General features: G+C 37.3%; 1 protein-coding gene across 6 annotated transcripts; it reads right to left on the bottom strand.

Moving 5' to 3' along the window:
- Positions 1–3,467: 3,467 nt before the first annotated feature.
- Positions 3,468–10,245, bottom strand: ATI1 (mesoderm induction early response protein). 6 transcript variants are annotated; one of them, XM_008811914.6, is made up of 5 exons: positions 10,040–10,245; positions 8,504–8,685; positions 8,243–8,407; positions 7,884–8,161; positions 3,468–3,710 (listed from the first exon to the last, which is right to left on the bottom strand). In XM_008811914.6, exons 2-5 carry the CDS (start codon positions 8,673–8,675, stop codon positions 3,609–3,611), a joined length of 717 nt encoding a protein of 238 aa, XP_008810136.4. In that variant the 5' UTR covers positions 8,676–8,685; positions 10,040–10,245; the 3' UTR covers positions 3,468–3,608. The 6 variants fall into 6 exon arrangements, with proteins under 6 accessions (XP_008810136.4, XP_008810137.4, XP_008810133.4 ...); XM_008811915.6 differs by having other exon boundaries at positions 8,504–8,689; positions 10,040–10,197; XM_008811911.6 differs by having other exon boundaries at positions 7,884–8,407; positions 10,040–10,197.
- Between the last annotated feature and the right edge of the window lie 2,496 nt (positions 10,246–12,741).

Below are 12,741 nucleotides of genomic sequence, written 5' to 3'. Positions count from 1 at the left end.
TGTGGGACTAAATACATATCCGTATAGTCCTTATGGATATGACTTCAATATATAACTAAATGTACTCCTGAGTAAACTTCTTATAATCAAAGAGTGCTATTGAATAATTTAGAAATGGACAGGGTGAACGCAAAGGTTTGAGACAAGGACTCGGATTTGACTAGCGCATCTCAAATAAGTCCATACCAATTGGGACCTTCAAAGATTAAAGATCCTGTCTCCTTATGATCTCAATTTTTCGCATGTTTAATTCACATAGGTAATTTATTGCAGTAAAGTTTCTGAGATATCATCTATAGGACCATGGATGATACAAATCAGTGTGGATATTTCTAATTAGATTATTGAGCTCTATGTTCAGTTGGCTGAAGGCTTAAAGTCTCTACTTTTGTAGATTCTACCCCAAGAAATTAGACCAAAAAATTGGTTAAACGGCTAGAATACTTAATAGTGATACTCTGGCCTCGTAACACTTTGAGATGCTTCAACAAGTCAAGCCAGGAACAAGATGAGCTAGTGCATTGATCATAAACCAAATTTTAAGCTCACATTAGATATCAAATTTTGATAATTATAATCAAACAGCCTTCTCCCATTTATATAAGACAGCACCCCATACCAGTGTCATACTAGTTTAGTATCAGTACAATACGATATGAGATTTTTTTGCCATACTGAATATCGGTACATCATCCGTACTGGATACCGGTACCGAACCGGTATAATACGATATGCTCTGTACCATCTGATTCAGACCGGTGCAGTATATCTTGGTCTATGCATTCTCTATTAAGGTCGAGCTGACCATACTCAACCATTTGAAAAGAAACGTGAAAAAATAAAATTAAATATAAATTTGTAGACCATAAAAGTAACAAATAATTATATATACATACAGCTCTACTATTGCAATATAAATTCTGGATTTGTACTCCATCTTAAAATTCTACTCTGTTTATTTATTTATTTATTTTAGATAGTAACAATGGAGTTCCCTTGCCGTGTTTATTACTCGGAAAGCGTCTGTCGTAAGTCCCACAGAAAGCCATGGATTTCTGTACGAGATATGGGGGGAGAAGCAAGAGGGGGAAAAAATGTAGATCATGTGGAAGGGGGAAAAACAACTGATGCTTAGGAAGATCATGGAAGGATGGCAATCACAATACAGTGAGAGTTCAACGAAGGATTCGATGATACAGACCTAGGTGATGGGAATTTAATTGCATTAGGGAAAAACGTTTCATGTTCTCATCGGTATATTGGAAGAAATTATTAGATGAACCTGGTCTATCGGAGACTTACATTGAAATCATCTTAGATGGATTTACTTCATCCTATGGTGAAATTATTAAATGAATTCATTTTATTCTAATATATGCGATCGATCTAGTCCAACTAATATTTTTTTATATAATGATAGAATTAACCTAAAACTCTATTATCTCTTTGGTTAAGTTTGATGCATGCCATGCTGCACGTATTAAAAAACTCTCAACACTTTACATTGATTTTATCGAGGTTAGGCATTGGAGTTGTATTCTTGTCCTTTTATTATTTTTTATTGTTTCCACACATGAATAATGTGAAAGTCATTCACCAAAAATATGAAAAGATATTGTGAAGGTCAAAGTTAAACCTAATGTCGTTGTGACAGTCGTAACGTATGTCGTTTGTTATGTAATTTGACTCTCATATTTCATCAGAAAACAGGATCACCCAATACATCATCCTTGGAGAACTCCCTTAAATATATTCCTATATAAATTCAAGTGGGGGAAGTCCGGCAACACAATAACCGGCCTCAGCTACCCCACGGCCCCTCTGACAGCCTGACTTCCCAAGCTTCATTATTGTCTCTTCTTCCTTCCTTTACACCACCACCTAAGCATTTGGTCCTCATAGATTCAATATAATGCATCAATAATCCTATAATATTATGGTGAAACAAATTGGAATCTCTATCAATTTTTTTTATTTTGATCCAAAAGATTCTTAAATCAATGTGGATCACTTTGGCCACTATGATAGAACTAAATAGAGTCCAGGAGCAAGATCCGTCGTATCGAGAAGCTGAGTCGCAAGCCAATTTTTTAGAGATCGTAACTTGGTTATACAACGTCCGGTTGAAATGATCTTTTTTTAAATCCAGCAACTTTACCCTTTAGGAGGCAGTAGCGCTAGTGATCAGGTCGAAACTCCACTGTTTAGGGCTTGAATCAAATGGTCCAACCAAAAGATTTTTTTTCTAGTAAGATTTGACCGGTTGTATCTCTCAATCCAAGAATAATCAGGTAGAACAATGCAAAATAGATATAAAAGTTGGGATTTACCTCCTGAAGAATTTTAGCTTATTCGAGTTTGTTTCTGCTAGTCATGTCTATTTTAGAAAATAAAGTTCCATTAAAACTAAGAAGAAGAATCTGACTTAAATTGTGCATGGACAACCTCTCTCGCCATTATAAAAAGAGGTGATGTATCTTGATTTTAGATTAATTTTCAGTCTTACTTTCGTAATACTTCTATCTTCTTCTAAATTTCTTTTGAGTGATTGAAGTTGAATAGATAGAAAAAAAAATTTCTTCTCCTCGATCGGATCATATTCACTCAATTTCAAAATTCCAGCGTTTACCATTATTTTTGGTGATGCGAATAAGAACATGCAAAGGCTCCAGGGCCAGACGAAGCTAAGAGTTGCCTATGCGGATCTTCGACATGCTCAGCGTATGCTCTTAGCTAGTTCAGTCATTTTGGAGGGTGACTCGACTACGGTCATCAGCTAAATCCAGAGGGGTCCGAGGGGTCGGTGCTGCTGACCATCCCTTGATTCTCGATATCTGGATGATGATGAGGAACGGAGGAGTGATCCAGACGAAGCATATGTTTAGAAAAACCAACGGAGCTACGGATTTGGTGGCCACGTATGTGGCTAACCATGCCAGTAGTACCCTATAGGCAGGAGATGGAAAACTGCCTCGGGAGCTCCATGATATTTTGTTTTCTAATTTTATTGGGTGCATCCGTACACGTGTTATATAAATCACCCGGTCTAGCAAAAAAATAATAATAAAATAAAAAGTAAGAACATGCACTGCCAACGAGTATAGTTTTCCATCTAAGATGCTAGGGCACCTAGATGAATTCAATGCAAGTGCTTTTGATGCCACATAAGGAAATGCACTTGGAGAAGAGAGACTAGGATTGTGAAGGAAAACCGGAGAGCCAGCAGTTTACAGAGATCGCATTATAAAGTAAAATATATTTACAGACAAGGATTTGATGATGGGAAATATATTCTCATTATCTACCGACAGAACAACATGTCCCATATCTACTGAATATACTTCCGACTGACGTTGTATGCAGCCAAGCCATCTGAAGGATCTACCAAATTAGCTCAATTCACAAAGCTAGAGCCACACATATCCATGAAAATAAGCATGAAATCAGGAAAATTGACACAAACAATGTACAAAAGAGATAACCATAATAAAGTAAAACTGTGGTGTCCCCTTAGTGTCAGAAACATAAATTGAATTCCCAGGCTTCCTGGAAAAAAAAAGTCCATCTTTTACAAATACTACATGCTTTTCATCATCATGATTAGCAATTCAAAGGGTGGCTGATGCAGCACCATCACGGATGCTCCGCCGGTGACCTCCTACCAGAACATCTTTGAATCGACCTAGCGGTCCCAGCATCTTGATCACCTTCTGTCAAGTGCAATCGAATAGTCAGTGAGCAAAATACCAAAAACAGAGAACCATGTACAGCAGCAGCGTCAAACTGACCTAAAACGACACGAATTGGAAGCAGCAGATTGTCATCCATACCCAAACTTTTTCATGCTATAGGGAACAACTAAACTGCTATTTTTTGTTGTATAGGCCCCAGATAGAAGGTCATGCGACCTGATGAAATTTGGTGCACACCATCCATAGAAATTCAGAACAGTTTTGAAGTATCCCCAAAATTTTTCATGATATAGGGAACATCTAAACTGCTATTTTTTTGTTGTATAGGCCCCAGAAAGAAGATCATGTGACCTGATGAAATTTGGTGCACACCATCCATAGAAATTCAGAACAGTTTTGAAGAACCCAGGTGATATATTCTCATCTACATGGTTGTCTAAATTAGACGCTCCTCATAACTTCAAGGTTCCAAATAAAAAGAGATATCGCATTCACTTGTCCACCATGCAAGGAGATATCTATTAAGTGCCATTACAACTGGCTCGAAATGCAACTTGACAGAAGAAAAAAATAAAAAACAACGCCATGATGGTGCACAACCCTAAAACCCCTCAAATATCTCTACCGTGACTGAGATTCTGCCCGCAAGGGCCCACCACCCAAGTACATGGCCCGTGATTTCTTGCATGGATTACAATGTTGCATCATAGATATTAGTCAAACTATTTCATTTAATATTATTATCATAGAAGAGTATTTGAAAGACAAGAAATAAAAGATGCCTCATCTCTGACAGTTATAATTCTCCAAATAATAAACGCATACTACTACAGATGAAATATAGTCCAGGAAAGATTGGCCTATGATCCAATTTTTTGCAAGTAATACAACAGTCTTGCTCAATCAAAGTGACATCAGTTCAGAGCTAAGGGTGGACAGTGAATTCTCACTCAGAAGATAACATTTAACATGATAAAGGAACTGAAATAATCAATGTTTGGATAGGATCACGAGAGGCTGCCTAAACTCAATCGAGACATCAATAATATACCGAGGGACTTTTAATAATTCCAAATAAAGAAGAAAAAGTTCCGAGCACAATATCTTGTGACATTGATTACAATTAGAATGCCACTTTCATCATTGATGCCAATAAAGGGCATGCCCAGTGCACACCTGGCTATCTGATAAAGGATTAGGTGAATGTCAGTGTGGCAACTGGCCATGTAATGTGAAAGAATATAGTTGGGATTATTATTGTGCCATCTCATTGAAGAATGGACTAATTGATCATAACAGACAGCTGAGATCTCATCAAAAGAGAAAAAGGTTCATCAACATGGTTGAAATATCTTATGAGATGGGGTGGTGGATAATTATAAACAAACATTTTTTCCCTCTGGGCTTCACACTGTAAGCAGATTCACTTAGAACACAAATGGCAAACAAGACTAAACATGTTGGAAAGCATGAAACATAAATAGATCTGTGGCAAGACTAGAAACCCAAGTCTCAGTTATAAGTGTACATGTAATGCTTCAATTAACATTTCACATGTCAAACACAAATTATCACACCAATTGTTGCAAGCACGATCGGCAAAACCGTCCCTAACTGCCCTGTTCGAGGCGTCCCGAGCAGTACTGGCAGCGAACCAGGATGGTTCCAGCAAAGAAATCGAGACGCCGTCGCCGGAGGGGGAGAAGAAAACATAAGAAAAGAGAAAGCAGGCAAGGGAGAAAGGGAGAAGAAGATGGAGGGAGGCCGGCGGAGGGCCAACAGAGGGCCGGAGGGCCGACGCTGATGCAGGAGGCGGAGGCTACGGCCAGGTCCCTTGTTTCGTTCGAAACAGGGATCCTACTGCTAAATAATTTCGCAAGACTTGCCAACTTTACTTAAAAATCGAAAAAAATTGAGCGGCTAGACCCCTGTTTTGAACGAAACAGGAGACCCAGTCGCAACCTCTGCCTCCTGCACCAAAGCTGGCCTCCTTCTCTCCCCTTTCTCTCTCTCTCTCTTTCTCTCTCCCACGGTCTACGTTCGCCCTCTCCTGCGTCGATACAGGCCCAGTACGACATGGCGCAGGCCCATAACGACTCGTGCCACCGGACAACTGGTATGGTGCCCGGTACCGGCACAACAGATTATGGTTACCAAAACAATACTTTGAAGTTAGGATAAGAACCTAGCAGTCAAGGATTCAGAAATGAGAGGCTATTAAAAGTATCACATGCCAAACAGACAAATGCAAACAACTAGGTGCTAATCCAAGTAGGAGCTTGCAATAACTAAAAACAAAATTGCAAAAATAAAGATTGCATAATTGAAAAGTTAAAAAAAAAAAAAAGTGGCCACTTTCCTCCAAAGTCGCAAGAAAGAAGAAGGCAGATCCAAATCAAGAGAGTTACAAACCCACAAATATAGCACGGCTATCGTTGTGTAGTAAGATTGAACAATATAGTACTTCATGCACTTTTAGATCCTAAGTTTATTTATAATCAAGATGCACAAAAAACTCAACAGTAAAAAGAGAAAGATATTAAAGAACGAATAATGCATGAGATCAGAAGACATGAAAAGACAGCAAAATGAAAAGTAAATTCACAGGAATCTAAAACAAAATCAAAGACCAAAATACACCTTCAGTGTAAATATTATCAAGTGCAGAGAGTATAGGCAATAACCAAGCACTAATACGAGGAAAGAAGAGGATAAGCAATGGTAAAATCAAAGCATGTGGGCAAAAAGTTTGGCACTTAATTTACAATACAATGCATTCTTGTAAGGAATTTTTGCACTAGGCCAACATAAATAGGTCATGTAGAGCTAACCGGTCTACTGTTAGGACCTTACACCATACTGAGCGACTAGTGAGTTTAGCATAATCCCACTTTGTGCTGACATGGTGGCTCTTGATTGGAAGCATTCCTTAAATTCGAAACCACTTCCAATCACATACAGGGCCGGCCCGAGCCCTAGGCGACCGAGGCGGTCGCCTAAGGCTCCGGGCCAATGGAAGGCCCCCGGGAGGCTGACCAAAAGGAAGCAAAGGCCCCATATAAAACGGGATCAGGAGCTGGCTACGAGTCTTCCCCCTTGATGGAAGGGAGGTGGAGAGTTTCCTGGCCTGCAGAGGGGCAATTTGGGATGTTGGGGATAGTAGTTTTGTTTTGGGTGGGGGGAGAGAGAGAGAGAGAGGAGGGATTTGGTTGGCTTGATAGATGCCTGAAGTCACTCTTATCATTCATCCCTTCTCTTTTTTGGTTTTGGTCTTGGTTTTCCTTCCCTCACATTACTCCTGATCCAGCTGGGCCATCCGGAAGAAAGATAGGGGGATTCGAGATGGATTTCTTGGAGGGTGGAGATTCTTTTAGTTTTCTCCTCTCGGTTTCTTCTCCCCTCTTGGGTGGTAGAGAGAGAAAAGGAGGGAGGGGGTTGAATGGCTGCTGTGCTGTGATGTTGCAGTTGTTGCTTGGGTACTCGAAGGGGAGATGGTGGGACGGGACTTTTATTAATTAGATGGAGTGAATTTTCCATAATGACCCTACTTTCTCTTATAGAGAGGTTCCTTTATGGACAAATTCTTTTCTTTACCTTGACCATGAAGTGCCATGGGATGACCTTTTCCTATTCGGCTCTTGCTTGACATGGTAAACAGTATTGCCAAGCATTATCTCAGTTATTTAATCAGTTTCATGGCCCTTCATTTAAAGTAATTACTTTTATGTGCTTCCATTCAAGAATTATATTAAATTGAAACGGCTTCTTGTCTATCTTTGTTAGATTCATGTATCTTTGTTAAAATAGTGTACTTGATAGCTATCTATTTTCATATTTTTTTAAGTATTTTATATTTATTAAAAAAAATTATTATTAAAAAAAAAGGCCTCGTTCATTGGATTCGCCTTAGGCCCCGGAATGTATTGAGCCGCCCCTGATCACATACTACCACGTCAACATGTAAACTGGAGCATGCAATAAACTGTGCACAGGAATAGTATTTTCCAGGAGCTTGTCATCAATCATTAATATACTAAGAGAGTGAAACATTATTATAATACTTACTTCAACAATAACAACTGCCAGTTGTTGTAGAGTATCTTCATAAGTTTACCTCATCATTGATGCTATCCTTAAAATTTCACTTATAGTACTATTCTTGTCATATTCTTGGCAAGAATGTTGGCTTACCTCATCATTGATGCTAAACCGCCATTTAAGTTGATGAAGCTGCCATTTTTCACGCTGCCACTGCTGCCCAAGAATTACAAGCCCCATTAAAGCAGCAGCCACACAGACAGACCAAAATGTGTTAGCCTCCTTCACATGATGATACAAAGATGCTGCATGCCTTTTCCACCAAGCTTCAGAAGGAGGGCCATATTCATCTTCATCTGATCTATTCTCTTCATTCTTCTTTGCATACTCCGGAGGAGATTCTAGATTTTGGGGAGAATGTTCATAGAACTCTGTGCTCTCAGCATGAGGCAATAAGTCACTTCTGCCTGTTTCAGAATGAAAAGAACTAAATTCAGGATCCACATACATACCCTGCTCTTCCTGAACCAAATTCAGCTCTTGCAATCCCTTGCCCTCTTCATACTCCATACCATACTGAATTCCATGTGGGATATCATCAGATTTACTCCGCACATTTTCTTCATACATTTGCTTTGGTTCATTATCATCCTCAGCAAGGCTCCCCTTCTGACCCTCTGCTTCACAATGAATTTCACTGAATTCAGGTTCTATTGGTAGATTCTCGTGCTCGTTTGGTGGAAAAACAAAGTGATCAGACATAAATAACGCACCAGAAGATTCGCTTTCATTTTTGTTGAACTCCTTGTCTTTATTCTCATCAGCTGGTTCAAAAAATCCTTTTGGACCAGGTGCAGCAGCATAAGTAGATGCAGTTAGAGACACAACTTCCCATTCAGCCCCACGGGAGGGTGTGCCCTCTCTCTCTTTCTCATCATCAGCCATTTCCCAAAACCTAACTAGACGAACATCACAAGTTCAATAAGATACAGCTAAACACAATACTAATTTTGCTAGATATATTAATAAATATTGAACTGATGAAAAGAGACAGGTAAAGATGGTAACAACACAAAAATGTGTCTTTCTGAATTTGCCCAGATGGTAGACCAATTCAATCATATTAAAAATAAAAACCCTTCAGGGATTGTACTCATGTCAATCAAAATGCACCAGGAGGTATTTTATAAAATCAATAAGAAAACATACATATAGTCAGCAAATATTTTTAAAATATAGAGACCCTAACAAAGATAATCATTATATTTTCAGAATCCAACAGGAAAAAAAATACGCAGAGAGATGTACTGAAACACACCTTCAACCAATAAGGGGGAAACTTCAACCATCAAGCACTATCAGACATATCAACAAAAAGCATATTCACAAACTGTTCCTCACCACTGAAACTCCATTCTCATTTCTATGCATCCAAAAACTCAATAGAGAAATTAAAAGACAGTATTAATTATTTAAGAATCACATGCTTCTCAATAGATAAACTTCCCGACAGCCTAAAACATCAGGCAGTCCCCCTCTCAAATGATATCTTGCTCTCTAGAGTTAGCATCAAATGATACTTTACCGTCTGAGTTGACAAGGGAGTGCATCAAAAAAACAGTTGCATCTATATCCAAATACATCAAAAGTTAGATTAACTAAATCATAATTTAGTAATCCTAATGAATGTTGTTTATAAATCATACTAAGAAGAGCCGAATAAAACAGCAAATGAAGGTCACTTTTCGTTTAACTCATTTTATGTTTAGTAACTCATTCACACCATCAAATAATTACCAAAGCTTAACCAAATCCTTTCATTCCATCCAATTAATAACCTAATGAAATTTTAAACTATTTACACGAAAAAAAGATGATACCTTTCTTCCTCCGTACACGTTCAACCATCCATAATTATAAAAAGGGGTCATGCAAAAGAACCTCAATTTCTTATAGATTCAAATTCCAAAAAGGTGATCCACCTCCTATTACATAAACGCACTTGTTCCATCAACGGAAACTCGCATGAATCAATGGAAACAAATCGGAACCTATGCATCCAACCATATAAGATCGAGTAACCAGAATCAAAAAAATAAAATAAAAAATAATACAACCAAATTAACCCTAATAGATCCGCATATAATCCACGGATAATTTGGAAGCACAGCTAAGAAGAATAATCGCAAATTATGATTAAAAAATCACAGCGTTAACGGTTCCATGAACGAAAAATTGGGGAAAAGAACTACTCAGACAAATACAATCATCAAACCAACCCAATAAATTCGAGAAGAGGATATTATTACCTTTAAAGATAGATCTTCGCGCGTAAATCTATAAGAGGTCAAGAGATTGGAGAATTTTCGAGGCCCCAGACGAAGGAATCTGGGCAAGTAACACCGAACCGGAAGGAAGTTTAATACCGGATAGATCCGGAACGCACCCCAACCGGAGGTGTCCTTGGAAGACCGGCTGTAGGCGGTTGCCGGTGCCTCGGGTTTAGCCGCTGGTCTCCTTGGGAAACCGGCTGTAGGCGGTTGGCCGTGTCTCGGGTTTAGCCGTTTAGGTCGTGGCGTGTAAGAATTTTTGTCGTTATCCATTGCCCTAGTTCATGGTAGGACTTGATGAGAGAGAGAGAGAGACTTATACATAGTTATGATTTTGAAGGATGGTTATAGTCACCAAGATGGCAGTACAGATGGAAGGAAACTTTATTTTCACCGGAGTGGTCTAAATTCAAAACATGCATTGATTAAATTAGAAGACCGAATATCCGACGCACGGATGCAGTATAGATGGAACGAAACTTTATTTTTGCTGGAGTAGTCCAAGTTCAAAACATGCAAGCATCGATTAAATTCGGATACCGAATATCCGACGCCTGGATGCTTTCGGTGGGAGCGCAACTGATGACGTACTCACACGTGGGGAAGCTCACAGGTCGGAGAGGATACGCAAAAACTTGCGGCCTGCATCGAACATTCTTTAGTGGAAGGAAGATCCAGTGGGACTGTTACCCGGGTGAGGTTTCCTCTCCCCCCTCTTATTTTGCACCCAAAAAAAGAAGAAGAAGAAAAGATAGTTATAATTCTAACAAATAAAAGTGAAGAAAATAACTTAATCTAGATAAATATATAAATTAACAAGTATTTTATAAATAATTGTGATTTTATTTAGTGAAATATATGTGAACGAAGGAGGAGTATTTGTTGAAGGATAATGATGCTGTTGTAACTGATAAAAGCTCAGCTTTAACAGAGAGAGATTTGTGCAAACAGCTAGCAGCCCCCTGCCTATTCTAAAACTATAGATTCTATTTTATTCTATTAATGTGATTTGGTTGAGAAGTAAATTAGGGATAATGGCCCTTGATAGAGCATGAAACCTTTTTTGCTAACAACATATATGGTCTCCAGAAACAATAGAAAATGTAAGCCAATCCCTTGGAGTCTGATCTTGTTTCTTCAAGTAGCTTTGTATGCTTCGAACCAAATTTGAAGAGGAAAGACAAATAAAAAGGAAAAGGTTGAATTTCTTTATTAGTTATTGGTGGAAGCCAGTTAGAAATTAATTGCAATTTCAAATTCATCTGATAATTTTTATATGAAAACTCATATAAAACCAGAATTTCTTGATTGATTCATCATTATATAAATTATAAGTCTTTTTTCCTGTTGATATTTTGATTATCTTTCTTTGTTTATCATGATTGATTATTATGGTCTCTTTACTTTTTTTCGAACTCCAAAATTTATTTATTAACAAGCCTCGCCATTTTATTGCATTGGATGTTAACATGCTGGCTCGAGTCTAACCTGACCTAGTTCAGTACCTAGATTTGTTAGCTCAACCTTGATTCGGTTATTGAACCATAATCATGTAGCTTGGCATTATTAGATTTATACTCGATTTGCAAGCAAAAGTTGTGTCCACAGTGGTCAAATTGTTCTTCATGCGCCAACAAATTTTTTATGCAAATTTGAAATGAAGATTGTACAATCCTATTTGTGCGAGCTTTCTACATATTATTTAATGTATAGCTTCTCGAAGGATAAAGCAATACAATACAAATAAACAAAATAAAGCAAGCATGTAAAATCATTCATGATTTTGAATTAACCATAGACAAAATATTTAGTATCATATAATGTTGACCTCTAATAACTTAACATACTTTTTTTCTTATTTTCATTATTTACAATTTTTTATGTCTACATGCACCGTATGCAGGTAAGGATAAGCTTGATGCAATGATAAGATTGCTTAATTATCATCCGTAGGTCGACAGAGGTAAATCTATATATATCTAACTTCTTCTAGATTCTACAATAGTCGGTATACTATACAAAGAAAAAGCATAAATCTTAGCTTTTATAGCATAAGAAAAAAAATAATTATATTGTAATCCCTATATTTCAAGGATATGCGCTTAACTCACCATTCTCTTTTCCTCCTCAATCGAAACATAAATTAATTCTATCCCTCTTTTCCCATTGTAAAAATAATTCTCTCATTCGAAGAGTGAGACCCACAAAAAATGCAAGCTATTTTCCACTTATTATTCTCTTTGCAACAGATAATTATATTTTACTTTAAAAAAAGCGTTTCACCACATTGCTTGATTACCTGATTAGAGCACCAGTTCTACAAGGAAGTTGGTGATTTACACAAGTTATTAATTCCATAAATCTAAGTAGGAATGAAGGTGGTGGGGATAACAATTTTTATTTATTTATTTATTTAACATCTATTGCTATTTTCTTTTTAATAGATTTTTTTGCATAAATATTCTTCTAAAAATTTGAATTTGCGTGAATATCCACTTAAAATTTATATTTATTTTTGTACTCTTATAAAATACTGTTTTTGCATAAATGCCCCTAACACAACAATTCTTCTAATACAGTTAATAAAAACCATATTTATTTTAATTAAAAATAAAAATAAAATTTTAAAATTACTTTGTTATCCTCTATCATGATTTTCTTATAAATATTACTTTTACATA

Source organism: Phoenix dactylifera, chromosome 3 (assembly GCF_051530095.1).
Source record: "Phoenix dactylifera cultivar Ajwa chromosome 3, Ajwa_hap1_PhDact_Kaust_v1.1, whole genome shotgun sequence".
Taxonomy (NCBI): Eukaryota; Viridiplantae; Streptophyta; class Magnoliopsida; order Arecales; family Arecaceae; genus Phoenix; species Phoenix dactylifera.
This window is presented reverse-complemented; position numbering and strand designations above follow the sequence as displayed.